The 27,599-nt window shown below is 43.6% G+C and overlaps 1 protein-coding gene across 1 annotated transcript in view; it reads left to right on the forward strand.

The window, feature by feature from the left end:
- Positions 1-27,599, forward strand: part of LOC311499739 (uncharacterized protein) — a 350,319-nt gene that overhangs the window by 166,596 nt on the left and 156,124 nt on the right. The window contains exons 9-11 of the mRNA XM_084560856.1: positions 8,481-8,654; positions 8,777-8,950; positions 9,787-9,960. Coding sequence (XP_084416982.1) covers positions 8,481-8,654; positions 8,777-8,950; positions 9,787-9,960 — 522 coding nt within the window. The remainder of the gene's footprint in view (positions 1-8,480; positions 8,655-8,776; positions 8,951-9,786; positions 9,961-27,599) is intronic.

Below are 27,599 nucleotides of genomic sequence, written 5' to 3' on the forward strand. Positions count from 1 at the left end.
CAATGTAATGGTACTTGTACTTGAGTACAAATTTTTAGTACTCTTTCCACCTCTGGAAATAGGAATTGTTATTGTCATAATATACTATATTGCTGTTGATGTCTCTGGGCCCCCGTTCATAAGCTACAGAAGCTTTTGGGGTGTATATTGTGAAATTTAATTTGTATGTTGTATTTTAAAATGATTTGTAAAATAAAACGAACCTTGAACCTTGAACCTTGAGATGATCAGTTGTCTCCATCTAGTGGACAGACAGTAGAACTGCACCATCTGCTGTGTGATCCAGTGATTGTAACTCAGGTTAGACTGGTTTTAACGTCATTCTGATGTGTTTTTAGATCAAATCCAGGACTGACGAGGGACAGTGAGCAGCTTCTTCTCAACACATGAAGGTGGAAAGTGTCTGAAAGTCGACCTGAAGTGAGTTCAACAGGTGAGAATCCTACCAGAGAAATCTGGAAATGTCTCATTAACTGGATCACTATGATTCTATTCAGTTTGATCACTGAACTGTAGAAGTCTTTCTTGATCCTGATTGGCTGTTTCACTTCTACTATCCTTTAAATGCTGTAGAATACATATGTGGGTTAAAGTACAGTGGTTGTAGAATGATTTCATGTGTCTCTGTTAGTGGTTATGAGATGAAACCAACAGCAGTTTGACTGTAATCTGATCTGAGTCATCAGAGTCTGAACTGGTCTGACAGCTTTGATCAACTTGACTGAGTTTATTTGAACTGTTTTAACACTGGATCACTCTTGGTTTCTCTAAAGCAGTTCATGTGTTCAGTCAATGGTTGTAAAGGAACTTTGTGGCCCCTTAGGGCCCCTCAGTCATCAGGGGCCCACAAAGGAATACAGACAGCACCCTATAGTAAGTCTGGTGGTTCTTGATGGACCCATTCAGCTCTCCTCCCTTTGCACCGAGGTGTTAGTCTTGATGATGTGGTTGAGCATCCACTGCCGGTGGTGACACTGGTCTTCAGGACAGCTGTGTCTTATTGGAGCTTGGTATGCTGCTGTCAGAGGAGGGCGCTGTTTCACCCCTTCCTCTCTGCTGGTCTTAGGTCGGTATGTCATTTATATAGCGTCAATAACAATACAAATCGTCTCAAGACGCTTCACAAAAACCCGGCCTGGAACCCCCAGAGCAAGCCTGAAGGCAACTGTGGCAAGGAAAAACTCCCTTTTTACAGGAAGAAACCTTGAGCAGAACCAGAACCAGAACCCAGCTCATATGGAGGGACCCATCTGCCTAAGGCCAGCTGGGTACAGAAAGAAGAAAGAAAGAAGAGAACAGCAAGATAAACATACATCTGTCATAGATACACATATCTGACTAAAGCGTACATGTGGAATCTTATGATACAAACTGATGATGTTACATGACAGTTTAAAAATGTAAGAGGAATCATAGGCAGGTTGGAGAATTGTTCATTCAGGTAGGAGTGGATAACTGCAGGATTCCATGAAGACTGGGCAGGCTGATGAGACCACGACAACAGATGTAGTATAGAGGAAACGCACAACTCCAGGCCAGAGATACTCACAAGAAGAAGGGGGGGGGGGGGGGGGGGCACAGCAGTAAACATTCTATACAGTACTAGCACAGAATAGCATGACTAGTAGTAGATAGGATATTAGAGGGCAAGAGCTCTGTGCCAGAGAAAAGAAAGTGGGGGATGCGAGAGAGGAGAGAGTAGAAAGAAGGAGGACATGTGTTTGGTGCATCGTCCCCCAGCAGCCTAGGCCTATAGCAGCATAACTAAGGGATGGTTTAGTCCAGCCCTAACTATAAGCTTGATCAAAAAGGAAAGTCTTAAGCCTGACCTTAAAAATAGAGAGAGTGTCTGCCTCCTGAACCCAAACTGGGAGCTGGTTCCACAGGAGAGGAGCCTGATAGCTGAAAGCTCTGCCTCCCATTCTACTTTTTGAAATTCTAGGAACCACAAGTAGGCCTGCACTTTCAGACCGAAGTGATCTGTTGGGATGATATGGTACAATGAGGTCTTTAAGATACGATGGAGCTAGGCCTTTAAAGCAGCACTAAAGAAGTTTTCCTCTTCGGTCCCCCTACTGGTTGGAAGTGTAATTGTCCATTACTTCCGTCGTAAATAAGTTAGCCTACTGCATCCTACTGTCGCAGGCACGTTATTTGTTTATGCAGAACCGGCTTTGGAAACAATCAACGATTTGAAGGATGTCCAGTGACAAGGTAGAGTATGTTGCATGATACGAAAGTATGATGTATTGCAACATTAGAATGAAGTAAAACAAAATAATGACATTGCTTGCTATTTTTATTTCTGTGTGAAACTGTAAATTTGAAACGGCAGATTAGCAATAGCCAGATAGGTTTACATAAGGATGAAAAATAAAGAAACGTATTGTATTAACAGTTTAGCATGTAATAGCCATTTGCATTGTCTGTGAAAATCTTGTGAATGTTGTTGAAAAAAGTTTCAGAGACCGTTGTGAACTAAGAATCAACAACTTTGGGAACGATCAAACATTTGGGGTTATTTTGGCAGTTATTGTCTTAGCTTGCAGTGATAGTTACAGCGATATTTAGCTTAGCGATAGTTACATACAATAGCGAACACCTTAGCTAACATGAGCCATAGCGATAGTTACATATATATTAGCACAATAGCTAACGCCTTAGCTAAGATGAGCCGATAAAATAATTGACAATGTATTGAACACCGATGCACACTGTTTGAGTCCAGCAGCAGCAAAGCCAAGTCACCATCCGTCTTGCATTTTGTTGCCTCCTTCAGCTCCTTCAGCTCTCGCCAACGAGTATGAGCCGGTCCGATATTCACTCTCGTTTTAGCTCTTTCTTTATCATGCTCTCGTTTTCTTTTCTTCGCCTCATCGGACAGTACACTCCTCCTTTTCTTTGCAGGCTCTGTCATGAAGCTGGTATCTTCCACACACCTGCTGAGTGTTCTCTCACTGATCTGATTCACTCTCTCACTGATTTGAGCCTCAACCTACCGGCTTTTGTAGCCGCGTTGCCGTAAAGCAGGTCAAATTTGTAGTCTTTTTAGAACTACAAAAACGCTACCCGACGAAGCAAAGTTACAAGAGGGCCGCAAAGCGAATACAGAATTGGCTTTCACCTGGTTTTGAGGTGATAAATCACTGAAACTATTTTTGAAACATTATTTTAAGGTACTAAAAACTCTTTAGTGTTGCTTTAAGGGCCTTGTATGTAAGGAGGAGGATTTTAAGTTCTATTCTAGACTTTAAAGGGAGCCAGTGAAGAGAAGCTAAAACTGGAGTAATATGATCTCTCTTGCTAATTCCTGTCAATGCTCTTGCTGCGGCATTTTGAATCAATTGGAGGCTTTTTAAAGAGCTATATGGACAGCCAGACAGTAATGAATTACAATAATCCAGTCTGGACGACACAAATGCATGAACTAGTTTTTCAGCATCACTCTGAGACAGGATGTTCCTAATTTTGACGATATTACGCAGGTGAAAGAAGGCAGTCCTGGTTACTTGTTTTATGTGACATTTAAAGGACATATTCTCCAGTAGTACTGGAGGCCAAGGTAATGCCATCCAAAGAAACCACATGATTAGATAATGAATCTCTGAGATGTTTAGGACCAAATATAATAACTTCTGTTTTGCCTGAGTTTAAGAGTAGGAAATTACAGGTCATCCAAGCCTTTATGTCTTTAAGGCATGCTTGGAGTTTAACCAGCTGATTAGTTTCATCTGGTTTCATGGATAAATATAGCTGGGTGTCGTCTGCATAGCAATGAAAGTTTATGCCATGTTTTCTAATAATCTTGCCTAATGGCAACATGTATAACATGAAGAGTATTGGTCTTAGCACAGAACCCTGAGGAACTCCATAACTTACTTTTGTATAAGTAGAGGAATCATTGTTGACATGAACAAACTGGAATCTGTCAGACAGATTATTCCAAGTGTTTATTAATTAGTTGATGTTATATTCTTAAGTTTGTCTCTATTGAAGCTTAGTCTGTGTCCCAGAGGCTTCATGAACTTGGACACCTGGACCGTCTGATGGGACATCCAGGTGTCCAGGTTGTATTTTCTACAGTTTTTAAATATAAATAGTTTCACCAACAGAATATTTAAATTCTGTTCTATTTTCTCTTGTTACCATCATATGTCTCTGTCATAGTTTCAGTAGTAATTCTAATAACTTTATATTAGAATAACATTATGAAATACATTATGGTGATGTTGTTGGGACATCTGGGATAAAGTCCAATAAATGTAGGATGCTCCATATTTGTGTATCTATAATAAACCCTGCATGTGGAACCAGCAAGGTTTACACTAACCCAGAATTCAAAGCATGTTACTGACAGTGATGAACTGATGTGATGTGAGTGTTGTTATAATGACTGATCAGGTTGTTGTGTTTGTGTGAAGGTATGGACTCTGCTATGAATCAGAGTGAGGACAGACAGGAGGGAGTCCCTCCCTCTAAAACCACTCTGAGTGGGGAACATGAGATCCAGACCAGAGATGAGAGGTGAGATGACCATCTCTACTGTTCCCAGCTGTGTCCATGAAGAGTGACTTGTCTATTTTAAATAAAATGTTCAACCATGTCCAAAACAAACCCAGACCCAGTGTACATACAGTAATTAATGGAACCAATCAAATCGTACCAACCTATACACTAGTATTACATCTTTATATACTATTATTGTAAAGTACTTACTTACTTATATTTATACACAATAACTGTGGTCTGTTCCCTATTTATGGGTTAATTTAACACTTTTTGCTGTTTGCTCTTCTGGTTAGATGCTGAACTGTATGACAATAAAGTTGAATCTGATGTAATTTAATTCAAACTGTCGTTGCACAGTAACCAGTGATGAAAGACGTAATAAAGGAAAGAAGTCAATACTGAACACCAGGGTCTATTTACATCCACATCTGTATCAGACATATTGATAGACAGACCCAAGACCTGCAGCAGTAAAATAAAACACAAATCAATGTGACTGAGCAGAGTTTGGACATGATCCAGTCTGAACATGAGATCCAGTCTGGTTTCTCAGATACCAAGTCAAATGTGGTTTCATTGGGTCCTTTGAGATCCTAGTGCTGTCTACATTCTGGAAAAAAATCTGAATTAACTTTTATCTTATTAATGAAATAAATCAGAGATGGTCTCAGTGCAGTAGATTATTAATCCAGATCTGTTTATACAAATATTGGTGATCAACAAACTCTTTATACTGTATCTGGAACAATTAAATATCTACACGTTTCCTTGAGCTTGTCCTGTTATTTGAATTCAACATTAAACATTGTATTTACATATTATATCCAGTGTTTGTAGGAGGATCCATCAACAGAAACATGATTCTCCTGAATACAGCTGTGTGTCCATGAAGAGTGATCGGTCCAGAGATGAACCTCTTAAGTTCAAACATGGACAACAGTCTGATGATCCAGGGTAAGACAAACAGCATTTATCTGACAAACACAGGACTTTACATCAAAACATTCAACAATAAAACTGAAACATATACTGTATAAAGAATGTATGTGTGTTAATGTGTGTTAATCCATGTTGTGTTTTAACAGGATCCATCAGCAAAGACCAGATCCCTCTGGAATCACATCTGTGTCCATGAAGAGAGACCGGTCTAAGAGTCCGCCTGTTAACTTCAAAGATGAAGAGCAGTCTGCTGATCCAGGGTCAGAATGAACACAGATCTATTAATCATTATTCAGTTCTGTTCATTAGACTGTCATGTTTTAGTCCAGAGTTTATCTGTCATTTAGTTTCCTCTGTTAAAACACCACATTCAGTAATCAGAGCAGTGTTTGTTGTTCTCATCTTGTGTTTGTGGCATCAATAAAATGATGATCATCACCAAAGTGTGTTTGTTAAAGAAGTTAGTTTGAATCAAAGATGTTTCTCCACAGACTTCAGCAGCAGATCTCAGTGGTTTCCAGTGATCATCATCACAAAGACCTGGACTCCATATTCATGGTGAGTAAATGTTCAATCACAGCTACTACTGCTAACCTCAACAACCACAAACTAGCATTCTGGTTGGAGAAGTCTTCATGTTGAATGCTGTCAACAAGCAGCCTTTCAGATCAACATGATTGTGTTCTGATCATTTAAGTTGGATTATTATTCTGTTCCAGCTGCTGGAGGAGAACATCATCAGTTTTATGAAGAACGAGCTGAAGAAGATCCAGAAGGTTCTGAGTCCAGATTACCCAGAATGCTTAGAGAGTCAGCGGGAGGATGAGGTGTTGGAGGGTGAGGATGAAGACCAGAGGAGGAGCAGCAGAGATTTATTTGTGAAGATCACAGTGAACTTCCTGAGGAGAATGAAGCAGGAGGAGCTGGCTGACTGTCTGCAGAGCAGTAAGAGGATTTAACAGCTTTAACTTGATGGAAAGAGGAAATGGAGGAAACATGGGAGAAGTTTATATTTCTAGACTCTGATGTTAATATGATGAAAACATCTGAATCACATCTATGAATTCTTCTGGACTGAAAACAGTCACATGTGAATGTTATTAAAATGAATGAGTTCACTGATTCATTACATTTCTTGTTCATTCAGGAACTCTTGCTCCAGAGTGTGGACGTAAAGTTAAATCTACTCTGAAGGAGAAGTTCCAGTGTGTGTTTGAGGGGATTGCTAAAGCAGGAAACTCAACCCTTCTGAATGAGATCTACACAGAGCTCTACATCACAGAGGGAGGGACTGCAGAGGTCAATGATGAACATGAGGTCAGACAGATTGAAACAGCATCCAGGAAACCACACAGACCAGAAACAAGCATCAGACAAGAAGACCTCTTTAAAGCCTCACCTGGAAGACATGGACCAATCAGAAGAGTGATAACAAAGGGAGTGGCTGGCATTGGGAAAACAGTCTTAACACAGAAGTTCACTCTGGACTGGGCTGAAGACAAAGCCAACCAGGACATCCTCTTCATATTTCCATTGACTTTCAGAGAGCTGAATGTGTTGAAAGAGAGAAAGTTCAGCTTGGTGGAACTTGTTCATCACTTCTTTACTGAAACCAAAGAAGCAGGAATCTGCAGCTTTGAAGAGTTCCAGGTTGTGTTCATCTTTGACGGTCTGGATGAGTGTCGACTTCCTCTGGACTTCCACAACACTGAGATCCTGACTGATGTTACAGAGTCCACCTCAGTGGATGTGCTGCTGACAAACCTCATCAGGGGGAAACTGCTTCCCTCTGCTCGCCTCTGGATAACCACACGACCTGCAGCAGCCAATCAGATCCCTCCTGAGTGTGTTGACATGGTGACAGAGGTCAGAGGGTTCACTGACCCCCAGAAGGAGGAGTACTTCAGGAAGAGATTCAGAGATGAGGAGCAGGCCAGCAGGATCATCTCCCACATCAAGACATCACGAAGCCTCCACATCATGTGTCACATCCCAGTCTTCTGCTGGATCACTGCTACAGTTCTGGAGGATGTGTTGGAAACCAGAGAGGGAGGAGAGCTGCCCAAGACCCTGACTGAGATGTACATCCACTTCCTGGTGGTTCAGGCCAAAGTGAAGAAGGTCAAGTATGATGGAGGAGCTGAGACAGATCCACACTGGAGTCCAGAGAGCAGGAAGATGATTGAGTCTCTGGGAAAACTGTCTTTTGATCAGCTGCAGAAAGGAAACCTGATCTTCTATGAATCAGACCTGACAGAGTGTGGCATCGATACCAGAGCAGCCTCAGTGTACTCAGGAGTGTTCACACAGATCTTTAAAGAGGAGAGAGGACTGTACCAGGACAAGGTGTTCTGCTTCGTCCATCTGAGCGTTCAGGAGTTTCTGGCTGCTCTTCATGTCCATCTGACCTTCATCAACTCTGATGTCAACCTGATGGAAGAACAACAAACTACATCTCTGCAGTCTAAAGTCTTTAGAAACAAACCTAAACTAACACGTTTCCATCAGAGTGCTGTGGACAAGGCCTTACAGAGTCCAAATGGACACCTGGACTTGGTCCTCCGCTTCCTCCTGGGTCTTTCACTGCAGACCAATCAGACTCTCCTACGAGGCCTGCTGACACAGACAGGAAGTAGCTCACAGACCAATCAGGAAACAGTCCAGTACATCAAGGAGAAGATCAGTGAGAATCTGTCTGCAGAGAGAAGCATCAATCTGTTCCACTGTCTGAATGAACTGAATGATGGTTCTCTAGTGGAGGAGATCCAACAGTCCCTGAGATCAGGAAGTCTCTCCACAGATAAACTGTCTCCTGCTCAGTGGTCAGCTCTGGTCTTCATCTTACTGTCATCAGAAGAAGATCTGGACGTGTTTGACATGAAGAAATACTCTGCTTCAGAGGAGGCTCTTCTGAGGCTGCTGCCAGTGGTCAAAGCCTCCAACAAAGCTCTGTAGGTGGATTTAGGAACTATTTGAAACATGATTCATTTAGTAAATGACAAATAAAACATTTGATGTTGATTCTTCTTCAGGCTGAGCAGTTGTAACCTCTCAGAGAGAAGCTGTGAAGCTCTGTCCTCAGTTCTCAGCTCCCAGTCCTCCAATCTGAGAGAGCTGGACCTGAGTAACAACAACCTGCAGGATTCAGGAGTGAAGCTGCTGTCTGCTGGACTGGAGAGTCCTCACTGTAAACTGGAAACTCTCAGGTCAGGATACAGCTGGTTGTTGATCAGTTAAATCCTGATTTAGGTTCATGTTGGTGCAGAAGTACAACATCTGGAGGATTTTCCTTCTTCTTCTTGAGTTTCTTATATTTTTCTATCTCCAGTCTCTCAGGTTGTCTGATCACAGAGGAAGGCTGTTCTTCTCTGGCCTCAGCTCTGAGCTCCAACCCCTCCCATCTGAGAGAGCTGGACCTGAGTAACAACAACCTGCAGGATTCAGGAGTGAAGCTGCTGTCTGCTGGACTGGAGAGTCCTCACTGTAAACTGGAAACTCTCAGGTTGGTATTAAGATACTGATTCATAAATCTTATTTCAAATGTTGTTTATTTGGATGATATTAATACATAAAACATATTAAACATGGATTTAGGTTACTACTTCATTATTTGGATTCTAGAGATCTAGTATGAAGTTACTGTAGATCTGAATCAGAAAGAACTGAGGGTTGGAGACCGTTCCAGATATTGTTCTACCAGGTGGTACAGGTTAGCTAGCATAGATGCTATCTCACTGAAGGAAAACCCTTCAAGGATCAGATGAAGTTAGAACAGTACAGTGACTGTTTACAGGCTGCAACAGTCTGAACACTGCTCACAGCTGTGGACTATGAACGCACCATGATTGATGTCAGGTTGGTTAGTACAGCGTGTGGTTCCTTCATAAGAACACTCACATAATATCACTGAAATTAATGTGGAAAGAGGGATATTGATAGAAACAATGACAACAGAGTCAGAAGACACTGAGACAGACAGAATCCACAGAAGAACAGTGGAAACGTTCTCTAAGATGCTAAAGCAACCAACTTGATAAGTTACTGAGAAACTGAGCACAAGTGCTGTAAACACTGATCACACAAAAACTGATTTGATTCAGTTTGTCTTCTGTTCAATACATTTTGTATCAAGTTATATATAATTCAACCAAAGCTGAAAGTAGGTTTTAACTAGACTTAACACTTTAAGTCTTTAACTTTAATTTCTGATCAACAAACCGACTCTGTCTCAGTCCAGACTGACTCCAGGACTCCTAGTTTTTGTTGTTGTTGAAGATACTTCTTTATGACTCTGAATGTTTAGGCTCTCTTTCTTGCTGTGTACGTTTCATGCTTCAGGCTGAGCAGTTGTAACCTCTCAGAGAGAAGCTGTGAAGCTCTGTCCTCAGTTCTCAGCTCCCAGTCCTCCAGTCTGAGAGAGCTGGACCTGAGTAACAACAACCTGCAGGATTCAGGAGTGAAGCTGCTGTCTGCTGGACTGGAGAGTCCTCACTGGAAACTGGAAACTCTCAGGTCAGGATACAGCCGGTTGTTGATCAGTTAAATCCTGATTTAGGTTCATGTTGGTGCAGAAGTTCAACATCTGGAGGATTTTCCTTCTTCTTCTTGAGTTTCTGATATTTTTCTGTCTCCAGTCTGTCAGGTTGTCTGATCACAGAGGAAGGCTGTTCTTCTCTGGCCTCAGCTCTGAGCTCCAACCCCTCCCATCTGAGAGAGCTGGACCTGAGCTACAACCATCCAGGAGACAAGGGAGTGGAGCTGCTGTCTGCTGGACTGGAGGATCCACTCTGGAGACTGGACACTCTCAGGTATGGACAGACAACAGGAGTTTGTCCAATATCTAAATATCTGTGATTATTCAGAGAATTTTAATATGTCCAAGTCTTTGGATTCAACTACAGTCTTTTATGATATGGACTAAGCACTTTACATCATTAGAGCCTCTATCTGGAATATGTAAATGAACACAATCAACTGAATGTGGAAGTTAGACTGATCTGTGAACAGTCTGAAAACTGTTTAGTTGTTGATGTGTGAATGTTGGTCAAACTGTTGATCTCAGACAGTGAAACATCAGAGACAGTCTATACTGATGGGTTTCAGTCTGTTTCTGTGTCTCACTGATAAACTGATGAACTCTGCTTCATGTTGAACAGCAGTTAGGACTCATGTTGGATAGAAAATCATTCTGACTGTGTTTCTTCCTCCAGGATGGACCATGGTGGAGAGCAGTGGTTAAAACCTGGTCTGAGGAAGTGTAAGTTTGACTAATGATGATAAAACATCAAAGTGTCAGTTTGTGCTGGACTTCTGGTTATGGCGCTGCGCTAGGTGGAAGCGTGACAGAGCTCTCCCGTGTAAAGTTTGGAGAATAACAGTCGGGTAGTCATAAGAAATTGTGTACAGCTTTAGTGAACAGCCACTTCGGTGTCTGAAACCACATTAACAACTAAAATGTTGACGAAGCCTCCTAAACCTTCAAAGACGATAAGATCAGATGCCTCCTCTAGCCCGGTGCAGCTAGCAAGCTCCGGAGCTACTAACGACAACTTGGACAGAGCTAGCCCTAATCAGATTCTCAATGCCATTCAAACAATGAAAGAAGATTTGGTATCTAGATTTGATGCTCTACTTGGCGCTATTCAGGTTATACAAGGTGAACTGAAGGAAGTGTCAGGGCACGTGACAGAAGCCCAGGAGAGAATTAGCACCAATCAAGATGACATTGACTCTCTGAAAGCACAGTCTGATACAATGAAAACCACCATGGAAGAGCTGGTGCACAAAGTGGATGATTTAGAAAACTGAGTTTGTGGTTGGAATCTTAGAATGGTTGGCCTCCCTGAGGAGAAAGAGGGGGCTAACACGTGTGCTTTTCTTGAAACAATGATCCCTGAAGTGCTTGGTGAACACAACTGTCCTGGGCCCATATCCACTGAAAGGGCGCATGGAATAGGCAGAGTGAGAGAGATCAAGGACCGATCTCCTGTGTGAGTGGTCACAGAGCAGGAGACGGCCTGGGAATAAGTTTACCGTAAATGTTCATATAAAGCGTCCTGTTATTCATTCATTCCATTGACATTTTACTCACTATTTTTGATTCTCACGGTAATACGGGACAAAGTGCGTCCCGTTCCAGCTCAATACGGGATGCGTACTTTTGTTTTTAAATACGGGACGATTCCGTTTTTCAAGGGACGGTTGTCAACTCTACCTCTGACCTGCTCAAGAGCAGGAAGGTTTTTGACTCCGTGAAGAAACAGTTGGCCGCCCTCTCTCGCCCAGATCTGCGTTACGGAATAGTTCAATCCTGCCAAACTACTAATTACGGTGAAGAGAAGACGACACACATTAGACACTGTGTCAGTTTGTGCTGGACTTCTGGTTATGGCGCTGCGCTAGGTGTAAGCGTGACAGAGCTCTCCCATGTAAAGTTTGGAGAATAACAGTCGGGTAGTCATAAGAAATTGTGTACAGCTTTAGTGATCAGCCACTTCGGTGTCTGAAACCACATTAACAACTAAAATGTTGAAAAACCTTCAAAGACGGAAGAGTTTGTTGGATGGCTGAAGGCTGACACTCAAGAAGCTGACACAAGGGAGGTGACTGGACCGAACATTGATTAATCAGTTATTTTTTTGACGGTTTAAATATTGCAAAGTAAACAATTGGGACTATTGGACTGTAAATATTTGAAGTGTTCTCTCCAGACCCTTTTTGGGGGCCTCTGTATAGTTCCATTGGTATGCTGTTCCTCACCATGTTATGTGTATGGGTGGACCAGCTAAGCTCCATAGCCAGGCTCCTCTTTGGAGCCATTGGGAAGTTTGAACTGTGGGAGAGGAGAAACACACATGTTGATGTTTTTCATCTTTTTCATTTTTCTTATTATATTTCCCTTTGGCTCATCAGTCAACTCAGCAATACTACTTCCAGAAAATGTCAGATTTTGACATGTCTTCTGAACTCCAGTTTAGCTCCTGGAACGTAAGGGCTTTAAATAAGCTTGTAAAGTTCAAACAAGTCATGAGTAGAATTAAACAGCTTAAGGCTAAGGTAGTCTTTCTACAAGAGACTCATTCGACTCCTGATGATGTAGTGAGAGTTAGGAGGAGATGGCCAGGCCGTGTGTTCTCAGTGTCATTCAGTTCACACTCTAATAATAAGAACTCTAATACATCATTCTGTGCCTTTCCATCTTATTGGTTTGAATGAAGATAGGCTTGGCAGATATCTCATCATTCAGTGTGACATTCTGTCAGTAAAGCTGAATCTAGTCAACCTGTATGGGCCCGGTGATGATAATCCATCATTTTTCAGACACCTATTCTTAACCTTAGCTGAATTACCTGGGAGCTGTATCATAGGTGGAGACTTCAACTGCACTCTCAAACCTGAACAGATCCACAGGGACTGATGCCTCTCATAATCAGACCAGAAGGGACTTATTGCAATTTATCAAAGAAGTTAATCTAACTGACATATGGAGAAGGGACTATCCTGATAAGTTCACTTTTTCTTGCTACTCAAGTACATGTCAGACTTTCCTTGTTCGAGTAGCACAGAATTTGGCAAAAAAAAAAAAAAATATATATATATATACTATACAGAAAGACAGTGACAACTTTGAACAGGGAAAAGGTTATCAAAAAAGCACAAAAAACACAAATACAAAAATTTAAAAAATATATATCAAAAAATATACAAAAAAATGACCATACTCTTAGAAAATATAGGGAGGAGAGATAACTAGAAAATATAAGACATTCTGTATGTACAGTGTGGAGAATGGTGGGATAAACTTTACAAATAAATAATTGCTTAATGTGCTTTGGGAAAGACATTTTGAGTTGGTGAGGTACGTAGTGGTTTGTGCAAAAACAGGCAGTGCAAAGAAGCTTAGTTTGTGCAAAAAGAAAAGCACAGTTCTTATTGACTCAGGCTGGTGTTGTTCAGCCTGATGGCAGCTGGGATGAAGGACCTGTGGCAGCGTTTCTTCTTGCAGTGTGGATGCAGCAGTCTGCTGCTGAAGGAGCTGCTGAGGTCTGATACAGTCTGATGCAGTGGGTGAGAGGGGTTGTCCATGATTGATGTCAGCTTGGCTAACATCCTCCTCTCACCCACCTCCTCCATGGAGTCCAGAGAGCAGTCCAGGACAGAGCCGGCCCGTCTGACCAGCTTGTTCAGTCTCTTCCTGTCCCTCTCTGAGCTCCCACTGCTCCAGCAGACCACTGCATACAGGATGGCAGAAGCCACCACAGAGTCATAAAAAGTCCTGAGCAGTGACCTGCACACTCCAAAGGACCTCAGTCGTCTAAGCAGGTGGAGACGACTTTGGTCCTTCTTGTACAGGGCGTTAGTGTTGTGTGTCCAGTTCAGTTTATTGTTAAGGTGAACACCCAGGTACTTGTAATCCTCCACGATTGTTCCACATCTTGTTCCATCTCGATGTTCAAGCCCTGAATGTTCACTGGTGCAGTTGGATGTGGTTTCCTGCTAAAGTCAATCACCACCTCCTTTGTCTTGCTGGCATTAATGTTCAGGTGGTTTAGAGCACACCAGTCCACAAAGTTGGTGATGACCTCCAGGTACTCCAGATCGTTTCCCTGAGATACACTTTTAAGAACCTCAGATAAAAAAAAAAAAAAGAAAAGATTAAATTAAATTAAATAAAATAGAAATAAAAAATAAGTAGAATAAAATCTAGTAAGATAAAATAAAAATAGAATAAGCCAAAATGTACAAATTAGCATATTGGCATATGAGCAAATGTACAAGAAATAGAAGCATACCTTTATCTTTTCTTTTTTTCCTAAATTGGTCACCTGATGGCTTTGACCTTTTTCTGTCCATCTCTGCGTTTATTTGACACTCGACAATCAACAGATTTCCATCACCCAGAGCTGTCAATCACAACCAAAAGTCAAGACTAAACCAATTCACCTTGGTGACCACATAATCGTTTTGTATTACCTATTTTTATTTGGCCATTTCACACAATTCATAATAAATGAACACAACTCAAAAACTACAAGTCCTATCAGGAAAACCAACACATTGTGAGCGTCAGCCGTCTGTCCTCTACCATTTAGTGTTGCTCCCACGCACGTACTGTGAAAACTGTGGTCTGGGTGGATTGAGAAAGAAGGGCAAGGGAACGGATTTTACAGCAAAAATGGGTCTGACTTTTCACATCCACACACATGGAGAAAAATGGTAAAAGTGGTGGGAGCACTCCTCGCTGGGTGGAGCCTACAGTCCAAAGCGTTGGTCCTCCAGAAATCAGAGCCACACCATCTGATGAAGGGAATGTGCTTTAACTTTGCTCTGGAGAAGAGAAGTTACACAGCTAAAGACAAGCTAGACAAGTTTGAAGATCTGGAGGACATTTAGTTCTTTTCTGGAAAATAATAATATTGAAGTAGATGAATGGAAAGATGTGGGACTGTCAAATGAGCCTCAGTATGTGCCTTGGGGTTGGCTTGTTGTGTGTTTGGAGAATCAACAACAAAAAAACAACAGTCAGTTTGTGTTTCAATCCAAAGCTGATAGTTGTGGTATTTATTCATTCAAACATCACTGACAAGAGAATCCTGACTAAAAGTATCATCATTAAACTTTCTATTAATGAACAACTGATCAGTGAGGAAAGAAAGAAGAAATCCATCAGATGTGTCAGATGATAAACTGCAGCTGTGTTGTGTCTTTTTCTCTCCATCAGATTTCTGTCAACTTGAAGTGGACACAAACTCAGTCAACACAAACCTCAAACTGTCTGACAACAACAGGAAGGTGACACTTGTGGTAGAGGAGGAGCAGCCATATCCTGATCATCCAGACAGATTTGACAACTTGTCTCAGCTGCTGTGTAGAAATGTTCTGACTGGTCGCTGTTACTGGGAGGTTGAGTGGAGAGGAGGTGTTTATATATCAGTGAGTTACAGAGGAATCAGAAGGAAAGGAGACATGAATGACTGCTGGTTTGGAGAGAATGATCAGTCCTGGAGTTTGAGCTGCTCTGATCGTCATGGTTACTATGTCCGTCACAATAACAGATCAACATCCATCTCCTCCTCCTCTGTCTCGAACAGAGTATCAGTGTATGTGGACTGTCCTGCTGGAACTCTGTCCTTCTACAGAGTCTCCTCTGACAAACTGAACCACCTCTACACCTTCAACACCACATTCACTCAACCTCTCTGTCCTGGATTTAGAGTCTGGTTTCCATCTGGTTCCTCATTGTCTCTGTGTTCTCTGGAGGAAGGAGAGTCTTTGAAGTGACAGCAGCTTCAACTCTGAGCTTTAAGAGCTATTCCACTGAATCGCTGCCATTTCCGTCCCTAGAACATTATATGTATGAATGCACATAAACATTGACTTTAAAATCCATTTTCTTATTACATCAAAGTGTCCTGCTCATTGATCTGATTTCAACTTTCAGATCTATAATTGTAAGGATTAATAAAAACTAGCTAGAAGACTGAAAAAGTAGCATGTGTTACCTGTCCCTGCACTCTAACATTCTACTTTACCATGAAATATTCTGATTCAAATCCTTCAGAAACAGTATTTTGTTGCACTGCTGTGTGACTCCATATCATATCTATGCTTTAAATAGATTTGTTTCCTAAGAAATCCACAATATTTGAGTTCAAATCCACATTTTAGTTGTGTCCCTGGGTTTTCACTCAGTCCTGTTACCCAAACACATTACCCCATCTGACAAATTTGGACCATTCCATGAATCACATGCTCAACAGGAAGTGACATCAGTTGTATCTTCTGAAGGCCATGGGAAGACCAAAAGTTAGCTCTCTCAAACAAATTGGGGGCTCGTCCGGTTTACCTGGAAAGGAATAGTTCCACTGGAGGAACGTCTCTTACAGCCAGCGGCCGCAACTAAATAAAAAGGTGAGCAGAAAACCTTTGAAACAGATTTCTGCATGTCTTACCAGATGGTGTGAATGAGAACACAGGATGTGTGAGTCGGAACCATTAGAACCATTAGAACCATTAGAACCAGGGTCGTTAGGAGCCTATTTAAAGGAAGGGAGAGATAGAATAAAACCATCCTTCCCAGAGAAAAGAGTCAAAAGAACTAAAAGATTTAGAAACATGGTGCAAAGACGTAACAGCTGACGGGTTGTTGGGTGACCTTGGGGGCCCCCCACCGACAGCCACGCAGCGGAAATATTATGAGAAGACCCTCCAAAATAAAGTCAACACACTGACAATTGACAAAAGCGGGAAGGTTATGGAAGGGAAAGAACGAAAAAGAAAAGATTGAAGATCATATGAAACTTCCACGTCTGCATTTTAGCAGCTGCTTTTCTAGCCACACCAGAGCTCCAGTACAAACGGTCCAGATGGAAGAGAGAGAGAGGAGCAAGCCTGATGTAAGTGAGACTACCACAGCAACAACTGGTGAGTCATTATGTCCTGCACCACCTTCATACACACCACTGACAGCAATAAAGAACATGTTACGTCAACTAAAAGAGGGAATGGCCAAGTTAACTGTCAGAAGCAGCCAGGGAGAGGCAGGGTCACAGTATGGAGAGGTAAAAGGAAGAGAGGCAGCATGGACGTGGAACAGAACAGATGAGACGGAGAGGGAAAGAGAACAGGCAATGGAAGAACAGGCATTGAGAGAGCAGGCTCTGGAGGGAATGGGAACAAGAGAGCAGGAAGAAAGGAAGGAGAGGACAGGAGAGAAGAGGGTTTTGGAACAGGAACAGATTGGATGTGCTTGATGTGGAACTCCATCAGCTGATCAGGCTAATGTGATGTCTTGCTCATAGCTGAATGATGGACTGGAACAAGTGTTATCCATGGAAAAAGGACGTAGGGGAAGGGAGATGAAGAAAGGTTTTTGGAAGTGTTAATGGTTACTGAGATGAAAAAGAAAAAGAGAAAGGGACACTAACCTTCTGCCTAAAGTTAGTGTTTATTAGTTCAACAGAGACTAGAATGTGTTCAACTAATACAGGCAATAGAGAAGGAATGTGGAAAATGGAAAAAGAACAGAGAGGAAGAAGGTCACTCACAGGCTAGAAATGGTCTTGGTGAGACACAGAAGAGGAGATAAAAGAGGGAGAGTGGATCTACAGAAAAGTGTTCCACAGAACGTGGGGTGAGCCAAGGTGGATGGGCCCGTTCAAGGTAGTGTCGTGGACCACGTACGGTGTGAGAGTCTGGCTGGATGAGGAGCAGACTAAGGTGAGTAGATACTGGCACAAAACACACTGTAGAAGAGGAGAGCCATCCACAGAAAGAAACCTTAGAGAAATCAGAAAGCACCTAAGAGATCTAGGTGAAGAAACAGAGGAAGAATCAAATGTTGACAAAAAAACAAAGAAGGATACCCTCTGTCACTCAGTCCCTTTTAATGATGATTGATGACCCTGAACTTCCGGTGACCCCGGATGTACTGTATCCTATGTCTTGTGTCTTGAGGAAGGGGGGGGGGGGGGGGGGGGGGTGCGGAAGTGCTGTTTTCTGGCCTGTCCCATTTTCCCGCACACACCCACACACACACACACACCCACGCACCCCCACACTCACACACACACACACCACACACACATTTCCGGCCTGCGGAAGTGCTGTTTTCTGGCCTGTCCCATTTTCCCGCACACACCCACACCCACACACACACACACACCACCACACATACACACACACGCACACTCACACTCACACACTCTCTCACACACACACACACACACACACACACCCACACGCAGACAGCCCCCACACTCCCCGGAATAAGTCCAGGCATGTTGAACCATAAGTTTATGAGCATGCGCAGACGTGTTTCTATAGTCACGTGATGCCAACCGAGCCCTCCCATGTTCTGTGCGCGGTGAAAAGCTAACGTTAGTGAGATACTTTCAGTCAATGAGGTTGTTTCGCTGCTTCATGCTTCAGTCCGAGCCAGAATTAAAAAATAAAAATTGGTGAGCGTCATCAGGAAGCCTCAGTGTCAAAGGTTACGTTCAGAAGCACATACTCCCCCTGGCTAAAAGTTAACTTCCTCAACCCTTCTACGGATAAGACACTCCCGCCACAAATATAATTGCGGGTTCAGTAAACAGAGTCTGGTATAAAACTGTGGGTCCCCAAGCGTCAGACGTGCATTTCATTTTGCTGCGGCGTGAAGCTATCATCTATTTGAATCTATTGAATGCCATCTTGTGACGTCGACTATTTGCAAGCCTCCAAAGAAGCGTATCAGAGGGTAAGTCACGTGTTTTGATTTATTATCAGTTATTCTGTTTATTAGAGCTAACATAACTCCCCGAATTTGTTTTTCAGACACTGAGAAATATTTTTTGGAAGCAGCGATAATGGAATCTTGTACGTAGCCCTTTTCAAACCTAGATGATTAAATACATATTTCATTATTACGGTAAAGGGATAACATCAGGCCCTTTCTTCCAGACACTGCAAAAAGAGGTATCTTTTTCTGTGAATATGGCGATGTTGATGACAGCCAGGGCTTCCTAAGTAAGAGAGTCATTTGATTCGACTATTTTATTTTTTTTTAAAACTGCTGCATGACAATTTTCTTTTTCTTTTTATTTAATGCAAGACACCCCCGATGTAATACCCTCTACACCGTCCGTAGCACTGCGAAATGGTTAGTTAAACTATCTTATCTTACTTTAGAAATAGTTAGAAAGAGTAACTTTACTTATACCCGCTTTATTTCTCTGTTTGTAGCATTTAATGCTCAGAGTGAAGCCTGGTCAGTACCTCTGACTGCCGAAGGTAGCTGACTCATTGTCACACACACACACACACACACACACACACACACACACACACACACACACAGAATTTATACGTGTATTTTATCGGTATTATACTTTTATTTGAATTATACTTTGACAGAGGCTGATGAACTGATGATAGAAGGCGAGCGGGGGGTTATCGAGCAGGATCCCTCTTATCCCATTATTGTCATACCTGACACACCAGAGAAGAGTGAGTCGATTGCCGGTAAGAACATTTTATCAACGATGCGCTAATAAAATGTTAAAGTAAACGATGTTACTCGCCGTAATAGTTTAACATATTTTCTGATTGTATGATTTTAAAAGACGAAGAAAAAGGCCATAATTCCTCCAGCGTCAGAGATCTGTCTAAGACCTTCGTCCTCAGACCGGACACCCCAGTGAAGAGCGACGTGACGGGGGGTAAGAACATTGTATCAATGAGGCGCTGATAAAATGTTAAAGTAAGCCATGTGTCTCATCGTGATATTTTCTTACATTTGATTTGGAAAGATGAAGAAGGGAATGACAGCTCCAGCACCGAGGATTTGCCTTACCCCATAAACCCCAGACCGTCGGAGAAACAAGAGAGCGATCCGGCTGTCGGTAAGAACATTTTATCTGAAAATTTCATTTTAAACAACGTCCGGTTATATTTAAAATTCGTCTCTCACCCTTCAGAAGGCTCCAGGCCCCAGCCGCTCCGAATGGTGATACGGCCTATAAGAAGGGTGAGAAGGACAAGAAGGAGAGGACATCTGCGCCGAGCAAGGAGAAGGGCCCTCAGAGAATTCTGTAACATACTTTCTTCGGCTTGGAATCTGGTCTCAGCATCACTTGGGTAGAGTTGTATGTTTTAATCATGAACGTCAATAACCAAGGGGAAAATTCGGTTTCGCAGTCAGTTCTTCAGTTATTTCATGCAGAAATTGAAGCCTTAAGAGAACTCCCTCAACAACGTCTTGATCAGCCGCACTCGTAAACTTTACCGCCATTAAACGATTTACAGCATTTAGAGAATTTAAACGAGGCCCTTGCTCGCCTTGAACCTTCTGATTTACAGCGTCTTGATAATGTGGACGGGGCTCTCGAGAGTTTAAGAGAACCTCCTACTAGTCAACCGTCCCACTTGCATGTACCTCCCCCCTCCGAAGCACGCGCCGATCCTCCATCCGATGAGCTGTTACCCGGACCGTCTACTAGCCGCCTGCCTGCAACACCTGCCGCTCAGAGGGGTGCGGGACAAAATCCTGAACCCCCCAGGGTGATCTCCAGAGACAGATTTAACAACGTTGAAATACGCCAATTTCTAAATTTTCCCTCTCCCGGTCCTGTGCTTGATTATGCAGAGTTTTACTGTAATGTGATGGATTCTGTCCAAGAATCGGTAGAAAGAGCTCTATCATATGCCAGACAGGGGGATGTGGTGCAGTTAGAATTAAGGGGGTCACAGTCCTTCTGAACCGCTTCACAGTTCTAGCGGTTGGTGTGGCAACTTGTAGCCATCATGATGTCACATCCCATTTCTATAGCGTCAAATAAGTAAAAATTAAAACTGAAGCTTGTTAACATTAAAAGAAACACTTGAGTATGCATCAGTATTATATTTAATACGTAAAATGACAGAAACCATCAGTGAAAAAAATGTATTTGACGTGTATTTGAGTGTTTTAGTTCGGCCCATCCACTAACATGAAGAAGGGGGTGGAGCCTATGACCTAGCTGCAGCTAGCCACCAGGGGGAGCTCTACTTGCTTTGGCTGCTGTACTCTACATGGAGACTACCTTTTATTTTCCATTGCAGAATAAGATACATGTACACGCACAGTAAATATAGCACAACAGGAAGTACTTCTCATGGTTTCATGCAGCAGACTGTGCACGCCATCGCCTTGAACGCCTCAAGGACTTCTCCTCGACCATCGCCGTCTTTAAAGGTTGAGCTTGAAAAGTTTATTCATGAAAGTCACTTATTCCAGAGGTTCAGAACATCTCAGAGTCTGCACAGGGGTCCAGTCTGAGTTTTGTTGGCAGACTGGGGAAGATGTGACATTTATAGACGGAGGCTACAGAAACCCTGTCAACAGGTGACGGTAAGAAGAATGAGGGCACATCCCATCGGATCTGAAAATGTACACTACCCAATCAGGATGAGTCAACTCGACACTGCAGGGGGGAGGCCCTTTTTTTCAAGGCAGCTCAATATGCCATGCTGCAGCTTCTAAAACCGATGCAATTCTTCAAGCGTCTCCAGCAACAACCAACACGTCTCATTTCTGCAGTCCACTCCCTCCTTATCAGTGAGGCGTTGCTGCACAAGCTGCTGTCAAAAAAACAAATAAGGATACCCTCTGTCACTCAGTCCCTTTTAATGATGATTGATGACCCTGAACTTCCGGTGACCCCGGATGTACTGTATCCTATGTCTTGTGTCTTGAGGAAGGGGGGGGGGGGGAGTGCGGAAGTGCGGAAGTGCTGTTTTCTGGCCTGTCCCATTTTCCCGCACACACCCACACACACACACACACACACGCAGACAGCCCCCACACTCCCCGGAATAAGTCCAGGCATGTTGAACCATAACTTTATGAGCATGCGCAGACGTGTTTCTATAGTCACGTGATGCCAACCGAGCCCTCCCATGTTCTGTGCGCGGTGAAAAGCTAACGTTAGTGAGATACTTTCAGTCAATGAGGTTGTTTCGCTGCTTCATGCTTCAGTCCGAGCCAGAATTAAAAAATAAAAATGAGCAAGAGAGCGTACACGTCCACGATCATTAGTGAGACGCCTGTGAGCGTTATTCAGGAAGCCTCAGTGTGGAAGGCGCCGAGAAAACTGATGGTGTTCAAGTGCAGATTTCAGCAGCCGCCGACGGAGCCGCTCCTGGAAGAGTGGGTTTTGGAGAGGGGTGAGAAATGGGGGTATTCTTTCAACTACCACACCGGCGAACTGTGCATGTATCACCTCTATCCGGGGCAAACCTTCAGTCCTGACACCCCGAAAACCGTAATCACTTCAAATGACTGGGGAGTATTGAACGGCCTGGTGTCCAGATGCATGAGAGGCGAAGCCGTTCCATCGTTTGTCCTGCTAGACGAAGAGGGAGAGGCCCATTTGAGGGAGGAGGAAGCCGTCAAGCTCCATGAAGGAGAAGAAATCAGAAAAGTGATCAGGCTAATATGGGAGACCAAATCCGACACCTCCAGCAAATGGTTTTACCGAGTAAGTTTTGAGATGCATGGGAAGAAAACCCCCGCCGGTCACCTGGTGGTGGAGCGTTTCAACTCTGAAAACGGAGTATTTTTCAGGACCTTGCGCGTGCAGGTGTCGGAGTGGATGAAGATGCTGGACAAATCAGCCGATCGCATAACCGCTCTATTCCACGATTGTCGCTGCTGGAAAGACGTGACGATGATTAGAAAAAACCTTACTCATCTGTTTTAGATTTTTTTTTTTTGAAAAGCTGAAACGCGGCTAAACAAGACCACTCCCATCTCCCTGCCCACTTCCTTACCCGTAGCATAAAACTGCTCGCCCTTACCCCTAGCCTGAAGAAGACCACAACTTCGACTCGAAGCATCATGTCTCTCGCGTTTGATTCACCTTGGACCCCGCCTTCATCTACATGCTCTCCATTATCTCCTATTATAGAGGAGGAGGAGGAGGAGGAGGACCAGACCTCCACAGCGTCTCCATCTCCCGCAGCGGCCGTACAAGAGGAGAGCTTTGCGGCGTGCCACTACAAACCTTCGGACGAAGACCTACCAGACGGTTTGCTGTCTAACGTTTTCCAACAAAACGTTAAAGCCGCCATCGTCCATCTGCTGAATACCACTCTGCACGAGTATCGTCGTGAGATCTGCTTCGGCTGCCAGGTTGATCACCCCAGCCAGACGAACCATGAATGTTTGTATGAGCCCTCGCCCTTCTTCTACACGAGTAACTTTGCTCAGCTGATGAAGAAGCTCTGGACACCTCGTTTTATACCGGCCCTTCAGCAGCTGCTAACCACGCTTTGTATCCCCGCTGATGAATCCAGAGTTCAAGGCGCCGCTGAAGCCATACTACACGAGCTGAAATCCTCCGACAACATCTTTGAAACAATCAGTGATCTCTACGATACGCTGATCGGAGAGGACGTGGTGAAAATAGCCCTACTTCGTAGGGTCTCCAGTACCTGGAGAGGAACTCCGGGGAAAGGAGAGGCCTCTTAGAGAGAAATACGTTCTTACGGACATTTGAAAACAAGTAAAAAAAAAAAAAAAAAAAAAGTTGAAGTAACTGTTCCTATATCTCTTATTTAGACGCATTTAACGTTGTGATATTCTGTATCTGCATTTATCTTTAGAATACGTTGTGATATTCTGTATGTGCATTTATCTATCTTTGTTCTGTGTCATGGGTAATTGTTTGAGAGCACTGTTTAGAGCTGTGAAGGTGAGATACATCGTATGGGAACTATCGGCTATTCTGCACCAGACCATTGCCAACAAAGTGAAGGATGTTAAAAAATGTAAAATCAACAGTAACGCTAGACCTTTCGATGTGAACAAATTAGAAATGATGTTGGATTTAATACGAGCTAAGGCTACAGAAGATATATGGGAAGCGATGGTGCAAAAAACTCTGACGTTAATATCTGAAAGCTCTGTGACTGAAACATTTAGCCGTGTGATCGGATATATGACCGAAGGTTCACCCAAACTTGGTGTGTATCACCTGTTGACGCTTTACACTAAGATCGTAGATGCCTTGTCCCTTTACGTTCAAGACCATCAATGCGACGATATCTTTCATGTGTTGCAAAACTTGCACTGTGTTATACTGCGCAGATTCACAGTTCCGGTTTTAATCGAAGTCTGGGAGATCTTGAAACGTGAACCCCCTCGCTGTTAAGTCATGTTTTCCGTTATTCTTGTTGTGGACAATAAACTATAAAGGTAAAAACAGTAAAGAGATCTCTGTCATTCTTTAACGTTTGAAGGCGAAAGATGGAGAAAAGGGGAGACCGTCTGATGAAAAAGCTCTATTATACACCTTCACATCCGGGTAGTTCTGGAGGAGTAGAACGTCTTCAGAGGGCTGTACAGGATGAAAGCGGGGTTAAAGTAAAAATTGATCGAGTAAAAGAATTTTTATGGAAGCAGGATGCTTATACTCTACATAAACCCGCCAGAATACATTTTCCTAGAAACAGAGTATTTGTACCACGGCCCCTGAATCAATTTCAAGCGGATTTATGCGATATGCAAGCTTTATCAGAGTACAATGATGGGCATAATTATTTATTAACGGTCATCGATATTTTTTCAAAGAAGGCGTATGCTAGAGCGCTGAAGACAAAAAAGGGAAGTGAAGTGACTAAGGCGTTTGCCTCGGTGTTACGGGAGAGTAAAGTGCCTGAGAAAGTACAGACGGATGAGGGTAAAGAATTCTTTAACAAGACTTTTAAAGCTCTGATGAAGAAGCACGGTATTATCCACTTTGCCACCGCCAGCGATCTCAAAGCCTGCGTTGTGGAAAGGTTCAACCGTATGCTAAAGACTAGAATGTGGAGGTACTTTACGGCCAGAAACACACGTCGGTACGTAGACGTTTTGCAGGACCTGCTTAAAAGTTATAACGAGAGCTATCATAGCAGTATAAAAATGAAGCCGAACGACGTCACAAGCGAGAACACCCCCGTGGTATTTCAAAACTTGTACGGGACATTTCCTTTTCGTCGAAAAAACACTTTGAAGTTGAATTTAAAAGAGGGAGACGTGGTGAGGATTTCCAAACTCAGGGGGGTGTTTGACAAAAAGTATGAGCAGAGTTACACGGATGAGCTGTTTACCGTATCAGAATGTATCCCGCGGCTTCCAGCGGTGTACAAAGTAAAAGATTATGACGGTGAGCTTATCGACGGAACCTTTTACGAGACCGAACTACAAAAAGTGACCGTGACTGAGGACAAACCGTATCAGGTGGAGGAGATTCTGGATGAGCGCTTTAGTCGAGGTAAAAAATACGTCTTGGTGCGTTGGAAAAACTGGCCTGAAAAATTTAATAGCTGGGTAGCCGCCAGCCAGCTCATCGATGTATAAAGTCGGCGCACACCTCAGTTTTCATATCACAAAGAGTCATGGAAGCGAGAACAGAAGAGGGTTTTTACGTGACTTTACCTTCTAACGCCAGTCTCAGTGTGTTTCCTGAAAACACTATCGCCAGCTACCGTGTGGATTTAGCGCAGCATCTCAACTTGGAGGGTCCTTGGCAAGTGGCGCTGACGGAGATTTCCTACCCGCACACGTGGTATAATATTCCCGAGGACCAGTGTGATTTTCACTGGATCGACACGTGGCAGTATGGAGCCCTGGAGATGAATGCGCCTGTGGAGCATTTAACCGGAAAAAAAATGTACCCTGCACACCAGGCGTTTTGAATGCGGATATTACGGTGACAAACAGCGCATCATGAAACAGATAAACGAGTGTATGAGGGACATGCAGAGCGACATTACTCTACAACATAATGATTGTAGACAGAGGTTTCAGTGGTTAGGCAGCGGTCGCTATAGATTACGTTTTTTCCCACCGATGGCCTACATGTTAGGATTAAAACCCGGCGAGTGGTTCACGAGCGGCCTACTAAAAAAGTCTCCTCACCTCGCCGATATAAAAGCGGGTTTTTATCATATGTTCTGTTATAGCGACGTGGTGCAGCATCAGGTAGTGGGTGACGCTTACGCTCCGCTCTTACGAACGATTCGAATTGACGAGAAATTTGGAAACGTCGTGACACAGTCCTTCAGCCCCGCCTACTACGTACCGGTAGCGAAAAGACACATTGAAAACATCAGCGTCGAACTCAAGAACGATCAGAACCAACCGATAAATTTCAAGTTCGGCAAAGTGATTGTGACTTTACATTTTAAACCGATTAAAACGCAGCCCTGAAAATGGTGGTGGCGGAAGCTCATCCTGACCTTTATCGATTCGTAAGTTATTATGAAGATCAAGTGGGGAGCGGGCTGCCTTGGTTCCATGGGGCCCCCGTGATGTATGGTAAGGGGCTGGGGTCCATATTTTCAAAACTATTTAGGTTTGTGACTCCGCTGGTCAAAAAAGGTTTTACCATCGCCAAGCCTCATCTTAAAAACGCTGCCAAAAACATCGCATCGGACGTAGTCAGCAGGGCCGTGCAGCGCATGAGAGGTCCGGAGGGGGAAAATCAAGAAGGATCAGGAATTATGCTTCTCGCTCGACGAGCCGGAAAGAGACCCCCCGGACGTCGCGTAGCAGCTCATAAAAAGCGCGAGCCAGCCGCTCGTACTAAATCAGTGCGGAGACGAAGGGCTAACAGAAGGAAGTCTGAAGATATATTCTCCTGAAGATCATGGCTCTTTTACATCACAAATCACCGGAATGCAGCGTGACGGAGCTGGACTTATTGTCGGCTCCGGCCACGCAGATGTCGATCGAGCAGAGCCAGTATACAGAGATTTCCCCTCTATCGGCTCACAGACGCCGGCCCCATTGAGTTTTTCATCCCCGGTGATGGAGAGAAATACCTGGATCTCACCAACACTCTGCTTCTCCTGCGTCTACAAATTATGAACGGAGACGGGACAAACTTGGCGCAGGATGCTCGTGTGGCCGTGATCAACTATCCCCTCAATACCATTTTCTCTCAGGTCGACGTGACCCTGGGAGATAGATTAATCTCCCAATCCAGCGCCACACACCCCTACAGAGCTATGATCGAAACTCTGCTCAACTTTTCAGACGATTCGCTGAAAAGTCAGTTCAGCGCCGGGTTGTTTTACAAAGACACAGCCGGTTTTATGGATTCAACCGTGACGGCGGCCGATGGTCCCAATAGGGGTCTGGTTAAAAGGGCCCAGTTTAGCGCCACCTCGAGCGAGTTTCAAGTATTGGGGCCCCTGCACGCGGACATCTTCTTCAGCGAGAAACTTCTTCTGAACAGCGTCGACTTGCGCGTTAAACTGACCCGAGCGAGCGACGCTTTCTGTCTGATGAGTCAACCCAACGCCGACTTCCGTCTAAAAATACTGGGAGCTTCTCTGTTTGTGAAAAAAGTAACCGTTTCCCCCGCAGTACGTTTAGGTCATTCAGCGGCTCTGATGAAAGGCAACGCCCTCTACCCTTTGTCGAGAATCAATGTGAAAACCTACTCTATTCCTCAAAACTCCAGACTGTGCAATCAGGAGAACCTGTTTCTGGGCGTCATGCCTAAATACGTTGTTTTAGGCATGGTGAACCACAACGCCTTCACCGGAAGAAAAGATCTCTCGCCCTTCAACTTTACCCACAACGACGTGGAGTACCTGGCTCTGTGTCATAACGGCAGGCAGATCCCATCCAAAGCTTT

The sequence above is a fragment of the Chelon labrosus genome, assembly GCF_963514085.1.
Source record: "Chelon labrosus genome assembly, chromosome: 14".
Classification (NCBI taxonomy): domain Eukaryota; kingdom Metazoa; phylum Chordata; class Actinopteri; order Mugiliformes; family Mugilidae; genus Chelon; species Chelon labrosus.